The sequence below is a fragment of the Podarcis filfolensis genome (genome assembly GCF_964270895.1).
Source record: "Podarcis filfolensis genome assembly, chromosome: 18".
NCBI lineage: Eukaryota > Metazoa > Chordata > Lepidosauria > Squamata > Lacertidae > Podarcis > Podarcis filfolensis.
In genome coordinates this window covers 11,392,295-11,400,200 of record NC_139622.1, presented here as the reverse complement: position 1 = coordinate 11,400,200, position 7,906 = coordinate 11,392,295, and the positions used below count along the sequence as shown (strand labels likewise).

General features: G+C 52.6%; 1 protein-coding gene across 2 annotated transcripts in view; it reads left to right on the top strand.

The window, feature by feature from the left end:
* Positions 1-1,001: 1,001 nt before the first annotated feature.
* ONECUT3 (one cut homeobox 3) overlaps positions 1,002-7,906 on the top strand; it is a 57,978-nt gene continuing 51,073 nt past the window's right edge. For both annotated transcript variants that reach the window (XM_083594708.1, XM_083594709.1), the window contains exon 1: positions 1,002-2,148. In XM_083594708.1, coding sequence (XP_083450834.1) covers positions 1,065-2,148 — 1,084 coding nt within the window. In that variant the 5' untranslated portion in view covers positions 1,002-1,064. The remainder of the gene's footprint in view (positions 2,149-7,906) is intronic.

Sequence of the window (7,906 nt, the reverse complement as noted above, 5' to 3'; positions counted from 1 at the left end):
CCTTCCTTCCTTTTTCCTTCCTTTCTTCCTTTCTTTCCTCCAACCCTTTCCTTCCTTCCTTATCATTGCTTCCTGTTTCATTCATTTCTTTCCTTTCCTCCAACCCTCTCTCTCTCTCTCCCTTCTTTCCTTCCTTCTTTTCCCCACCCCTCCTCTCTCCCCCTCTCTCAATCTCACCCCTATCCCTCCCTCCCTCCTTCCTTCTCGCCTTCCCCTTCCCCACAGATTCACACTCTCCCCCCTCACCAACCCAGCTGAAACTCTCTCGCTCACCCTCCAGCCGCAATTGATTTTATATCGCTATTCTCCCTTACTCCCCGCTGCTGCTGCCTCTCCCCTCCCCCCCCCCGCTTTCCCTTCTCTCCCCCCCCCGCCGCCCATCTCCCAGCACTCGCCTTTCCCTGTCGTGTGTGTGTGAGAGAGAGAAAGGGGGGAGAGGGAGAGAGAAAGAAAGGGGGCGCACACCCTTGTCGATGCCTTCTACACACAGAGAGTGAGAGGCAGAAATCACATTCATAATAGGCACCAGAGAAGCAACATTGAGGCTGGCAGGTGGGCGCTCGTTAAGAGCACGCTGGGCAGGTTGTGTGTGTGTGTGTGTGCTTGGGGGTGGTGTCGGTGGACGGGGGGGGGGGGGGCGGACAGACCGTAGCTGGGCGCCGTGACGTCAAGGCGAGAGGGCGGCTGAGCCGAGGAGCGGAGCCGCGCGATTCGCAGCCACGGCGGACAGAAGAGGAGGAGAAAAGCGAGCGAGCGAGAGAGACCAGCCAGAGCCTAGCGCCGAGAGGAAAGGAGCGCCCATCCCCGCAGCTTTGGGCAGGAGGGGGGGTGGGGACCCGCCGCCGCCGCGGCCCCTGAGCACCATCCGCTCCTCCGCCTGCGCGCGCGCCCAGAAGAGATCCAGATGGAGATCTCCTGAGATGGATCTGGATTAAGGCGGCGAGGGAGGAGGGTGGGAGGAGGAGGAGGAGGAGGGAGGAGGAGGCGGAGATCCAGGAGGAGGAGGGGGAGGGGGAGGAGGAGGAGGAGGAGGGATCGCCTGGCCGGGGGAGAGCGAGCGAGCGATGGAGTTGAGCCTCGACGGGCTAGGCAGCCTCCACCAGGCCGGGGAGCTCTTGAGCCCCGCCGGGGCGCACGCCAGGCAGCCGCCGCCTCCTCCGCCGCCGCCTCCCCCTCCGCCTCCTCCCCCGTCGGCGCACCGCAACCTCGTCTCGTCGCACGGCCGGCCGGCCATGGTCTCCAGTATGGCGTCCATCCTCGACGGGGCGGGGGACTACCGGCCGGAGCACACCTTGGGCGGCCCTCTCCACCCGGCTATGAGCATGGCTTGCGAGTCGCCCTCGGGGATGAGCACCTACACCACCCTGACGCCTCTGCAGCACCTGCCGCCCATCTCCACCGTCTCCGAGAAGTTCCACCACCATCACCACCCGCACCACCACCCGCACCACCACCCGCACCACCCGCCGCACCACCAGCGGCTCTCCGGGAGCGTCAGCGGCAGCTTCACCCTCATGCGCGAGGAGCGCAGCTTGGCCGCCTCCATGGGGAACTTGTACGGCCACTACCCGAAGGACATGCCGTCTATGGGGCAGGCTCTGTCGCCCCTCTCCAACGGCCTGAGCCTACACAACGGGCAGCAATCGCTGGCCCCCTACGGCCCCGGCGCCCACCTGGCGGGAGACAAGTTACTTTCGCCCAACGGCTTCGACCCCCACATGCTTTCCAGGAGCGAGGAGCACCTGGCGCGGGGTCTGGGGGCTCCGGGCTCCGGCATGATGCCCTCTCTGAACGGCATGCACCCCCACGGAGGGCACCCCCACGGGCAAGCCAACGGCGCCCTGCTGGGCGAGCGGGAGAGGCAAGGCTCGTCCGCGTCGGGCTCGCAAGGCGGCGGCTCCGGGCAGGTAGAGGAAATCAACACCAAGGAAGTGGCGCAGCGGATCACGGCCGAGCTGAAGCGCTACAGCATCCCGCAGGCCATCTTCGCCCAGCGGATCCTGTGTCGCTCTCAAGGCACCCTCTCCGACCTCTTGAGGAACCCCAAGCCGTGGAGTAAGCTGAAGTCCGGGCGGGAGACCTTCCGACGGATGTGGAAGTGGTTGCAAGAGCCCGAGTTCCAGAGGATGTCTGCCTTGAGGCTGGCGGGTAGGTGGCTTTCGCGTTAGGGACTAGAAACTTGGGGGGCTGCGTGGTGGGGTCCGGAGAGGGGTGCGGGGCGGGAGCCAAACAGCTGTAAATTTCACACGCGCGCACACACACACACACTTGGCCGCCTGGACTCTCCACTTTGACGCGCGCGCCTCTCTGGGTGAGGGAACACGGTCGTCTGAACGCCCGCGGGGAATGTCATAGGCGGGTGGGGGTGAGAGAGAAAGAATGGAAGGGAAGGGGGGGTCTAGGGGAAGAAGCAGAGGAATCGTTGGGGAGCGGGAGGGGTGTGCTTGTGAAAGGAATGAGACAGGAACTCCCGCCCCTAAAAGAAAAGTGTGATTTACAGGTGTGTGGGTCAGGATGCGTGTATGCTGATTCGCGGCCCCGAGCCTCAGGGAAAGTGGCTGGCGTGCGTGAGGATCAGCTCCGGCGGAGATGAAACCCCCTCCCCATCCCCTCATAGCGGCATAACTTTTTTTATCGCCTCAATTTGCTAGGGTATTCGGAGGGAAGGTCTGTTCACACGTTCCATCCCTGCCCGTCGCCGCGTGTCGAGAAAGGGAGCGGCGGCGTTCCAGGGAAAAGGTGGGGGGAGATGCGCAAGGCCGGTCGATGTTTATTCAGTCTTGCGATCCCCGCCCCCGGTTTTCTGCACAATATTGGGGCCTACACCTCTATCCTTTCTGTCTAGGAATCGTCCTGATCGGTAGCTGCAGGGAGCATCTGGGGACAGTCGCAGCGCCCTAGGGTCTCTGCCTACTCAGGAGTAAGCCCGCTTGGGTTGAATGGGCCTTACTCCCGGGGCAAGAGAGCGAGGGAGCTTCTTTTGTTCATCCCTGCTCAGAACAGACCCGCTGAATTTAAAAGGGCACGGCCAACTTGGGCGCGCTCATTTAAACGTCCCTTCTCTGATTCAGCTACAACCCTGAATATTTTATCCCAGAATTGGTGGTGAATATAATGCCTGGTGTGAGCCACGTGTTTAACACACAGGCACAGCGTTCCGACGTGCGCAAGAGAAGAATCCGGGTGCTAGCTAAGGCAAGAGCGGAGCATTATCCGTTTTCGGTTAGACACACACACACAGAGAGAGAGAGAGAGAGACACGCGTCGGTCCATCCATCTATCCAAACGTTTTAGGACACTGGGCCGCCTCTGTCCTACCTCATGGGGTTGTCGTTGAGGATTAAATGAGGCGGGAGAGAGAACCACGTAGGCCACTTTGAGAGCAAAAGTCCTGCTCAGAAGGATACCCATTGAAACGAACCAAGGCCTAAACTAGGCACGTCTATCCGGGTCCATTAGTCTGCTATGAGCAGTGCGTAACCGTTGAAGGCAAAACCCATTAAATCGCATGGGGTCCACTCGTCTCACCGAGTCTCTGAGCAGGACCGAGCGCTTTATGGCGCACCAGACGCGCGCGCAATCCGATGTGCGACGAGGATCTCATCCTGAGATGCCCACAGACGGGAGGCGGAATAGGCAGTTTCAGAATCCAGAAGGTTCAAGGAGGAAGAAGAGAGAGGGCGGGGGCGAGAGAGGACGCGCGGGTCTCTGACTGCAAGGAACTTGCAAAGTCTAAAATCCGCAGTTGCCTCAGGGACAGTTGAATGCGCTTATTTGCACTGTGATTCGCTATATATGTATATGAATGGGGCATATAATAATAATAAGGCAGCCCCGTATCGGAAAGCTTTTAATGCTTGATATTTTACTATATTTTTATAGATGCTGTAAGCCGCCTAGAGTGGCTGGGTATAATAATACTGTAATAATAATAATAATATTAATAATAATAATACTTACCTGACTAATTGCCCCAGCCACTCTGGGCTGCTCCCAACAGAATATAAAAAACACAATTAATATTAATATTAATGATGCTCAAATGAATGAACTACAGAGAGGGAATTCTCCTCCACCTTACTCATTCTCTCATTCTCTCCTTCCCCTTATCCATCTGAACGTTTATTCTATCTGTCCATCTCTCGCCGGCCATAAAGGTCGCTTTGAAACAGATGGATTCTTTAAACTGGCCCTATTAATTAATAAATGAATCCCGAAACGGAATCCCCTTTGCTCACCCTGTCTGGTTGTACACTTGTCAATCGTGCGCGCGCGCGCGCGCGCGCGTGGACAGATTATACACGGTCTTGACAACTTGGCAACTGCGTTTTATTCACAGCCGATTTTCGCTGATCAACGGGTGTAAAGAGAAACGTGGGCGTGTGTGGTGTCTTTAAAATGCCGTTTCGTTTTAAACGATTTTAATATTTTTATTATATATATATATATATATATATATATATATAGATAGATAGATATACTTTCATAGGGTCTACTCTGAGCAGGGCGCAACACTAGATATTATTATAATTGCATTCCTTACCGCTCCTTCACCATTATATATAGTAAGGAACGCAAATAATAATATCTAGCGTTGCGCCCTGCTCAGAGTAGACCCTAGGGGACACGAACAACGAATGTCAACTCCAACCAAATTATACTAAAAGGAGGACCTCGTGAAATCGATAGGCCTAAAATCTTTTCGTCCGTGCATTTCAGTCTGAGCCAACCCATAGGCAATTTTTCCTGATGGAGTATGCAGAAATTGCGAAACTTACTGGAAGAAATAAGAAACCAAGAAGAGAGACTTTTAAAAATCAGAATGGGGGAAAAATTAGTAGCTAGCTGAAGATGCATTGTAGACAACTTAAAACATTAGCAGGATCGACATAAACATGTGCAGTAAGAAATAATGAAAAGGGAATGCGAAGGGGAAATTAGTAAGCCGGCTTGAACTGGATTAATAATAATAATAATAATAATAATAATAATAATAATATTTGTATGCCACCCATCTGATATAAACCAAGTAACCGCAGAAAGGAGGGGAGCAAAGTCGAGGGAAATGCAGATTGATTATGTAAAGATTTGGGGGGTGTTTTAAAAAATGAGAAAATGAAAAATTAAATTTAAAAAAAAGACAATTTTGACACCCCTTCCCTTCGATAACTGCGGCCTGCGGCAGAGCAAACCCACTGAAACGGAGGGAGAAGAGGAAGTCAGTCAAGTCAATGGATCTACCGGCTACTCTGAGTAGAATTCAGCCAAATCATTTCAGCCAATAGTAGCCGCTACTCGTTTGCTTAATAACAAGAGGGTCTCTGGAGCTGCAAGGATAATAATGTGCCTTTCTAATAAAAAGCGAGGGTTTTAAAAAGAAACGCATGGGTGGATTAAATGCCGAGCACTTTGCGGATTCTGGAATCATCATTTTTTAAAACAAACAAAACATTGAGGAATAGGTTGATAGCTTCGAAGATGGAGATGGCGGAATATACATCTTAATATCTGTGGTTAGAGAGGCGAGCCGAATCGGTGCCCTAAGGAACGTTTAGCAATAGCCGTGGAGAGGCGAGGGAGAATTTAAGGGCATTGAAAGGTTTGCCATTGAGCCCAGAGGTGAGGGATACCCCCTGCCTGGTGGACTACCTCTGTACCCCACCCCCGTGTGAAATTTCCACCCGTGACTTCAGAGGAAATAAATAGCTGGTTTGGGCGCACAGTCAGCCCCAGAAACCCATTATCCCCCCCCCAGTTTCCTGTTTCCAACGCTGGTCAGATGCATTCTAGACCAGGGAAGATCTAGGGGGACAGCCAGAGTTTGATTGATTGATTGATGGATTGATTGATTGATGGTACTCCTCAAAACCTACCATGGCATCGCCAGTGAACACTGTCGCGTGTGCGCCAGTTTGGACACGGTGGCCCCTTCCACTGACAGGCCTGAAGAAGACAATAAGGATTTGCCTTGAGAGAGTCTTTGAACCTCTTTTGTTGACCACCAGCATAGTTGTTGTTTAGTCGTTTACCCGTGTCCGCCTCTTTGTGACCCCCTGGACCAGAGCACGCCAGGCCCTCCTGTCTTCCACTGCCTCCCGCAGTTTGGTCAAACTCATGCTGGTAGCTTCGAGAACACTGTCCCACCATCTCGTCCTCTGTCGTCCCCTTCTCCTTGCGCCCTCCATCTTTCCCAGCATCAGGGTCTTTTTCAGGGAGTCTTCTCTTCTCATGAGGTGGCCAAAGTCTTGGAGCCTCAGCTTCAGGATCTGTCCTTCCAGTGAGCACTCAGGGCTGATTTCCTTCCGAATGGAGAGGTTTGATCTTCTTGCAGTCCATGGGACTCTCCAGAGTCTCCTCCAGCACCAGAATTCAAAAGCATCCATTCTTCGGCGATCAGCCTTCTTGAAGGACCAGCTCTCACTTCCATACATCACTACTGGGAAAACCAGAGCTTTCACTAAACGGACCTTTGTTGGCAAGGTGATGTCTCTGCTTTTTAAACGCTGCTGCTTCCTTAACCCCTCGAGTTTGCGTAGCCCCCTTTTTCCAGTGCTCCGCAGAATCTTGTGGCCGCGAGTCCCGCGGGCTCAGCCTCTTCCCCGCGTGAAAGACGCTCTCCTCGGGCCTGAGCCGGAGGGAGATGTCGGTCGCAAGGGGAGCATTCAAAGCGCTTGGGACCCGCCCCTTCGCTGCCCGCCCCCTTTCTCTTACCCATATTTTTGCTGCTTTTAATCGTCCTTTTCCCAGTCCATATTTCATTATTTCTTTCCACCCAACCCTCGATTTCTCTCCTCCTTCCTCCCCCCTTTCTCAGTCTCTCCTTCCTCGACCTCCCTCCCTCCGTCTCTTCCTAAACTCATATGCATATAAGATGGAGCCATTTTTATTATCCCAACCCCCCATTCCCAAGGCTTGGATGTTGCTGAATAGGTCAAAATCAGCTGATCTCAGTGACCTCTTCCCCCCCCCATCGCCGCTCGACCCCCTCCTTTTCCCCCCTCTCTCCCTCGCAGGCGGATCGATAGTATAGCTCCTTCATTTTACAAATGGCGGCGAGGATCAATTATCTATAACCGAGGCAACGCGGCTCAGATAGGGACCCTTTTGTGGGCGAAGGGTTCTGTTTCCTGTCCCATCCGGCTTAATTCGGATTCGGAGAGGGTTCTGTGTGAATGGAATCGCGCGCAAAAACGCACACACATACACACACACAAACAACACAACCCTTCAAGGCTTTCTGATGAGAACTATACGAAAATATTGTCAGCCAGACCTTACTAACGCGCTGCTTTCGGGAAAGCTCGGCACACCGGAGCGACTCCGTTTACACGGAGCTTGATCCTACTACGCGCAACCCGGTGTTTGTTTTGATTTAAAATAGCGTGGGTAGAAGGGAGATTACTTCATTTGCTACCTGTTATTTACCCAGACCGAAGTCCAACACCCCCCCGCGCTCCGCCCGTTGCCAATCTGGAAAGCACACGAAACGAATAGCCCCCAGTCTCTGTTTTGTATTATCCCTGGAATCTAGTGTTCAAAGATAGACTGCCGTGGACGGGGGAGGTTCAATCTTTTTCACCTTTGCTTACTCCTCCGTGGCTTTGCTTTCTCTTTTTCCCCAATTTTTAAAATTAATTTTCACAAAATTATAAACGAACAAAACACACACACAAACATAAATCATAACCTTATTAAAATTACACTTATTAACATTGTTAAGTGACTTCCTCGCTTCCCCTTGGTTGAATTTCCATAATATCCTTATAACGACTTTCCAAATACTAATTCTTATATACTTAACTTAGTCCATTAACATCCTTATATCTTTTCAATTCAAAATTGTACATGTTAAACATCACTTAACCTATATAAATCCCTAAGCCAATCTGTTGCCTGCAAGCTATTT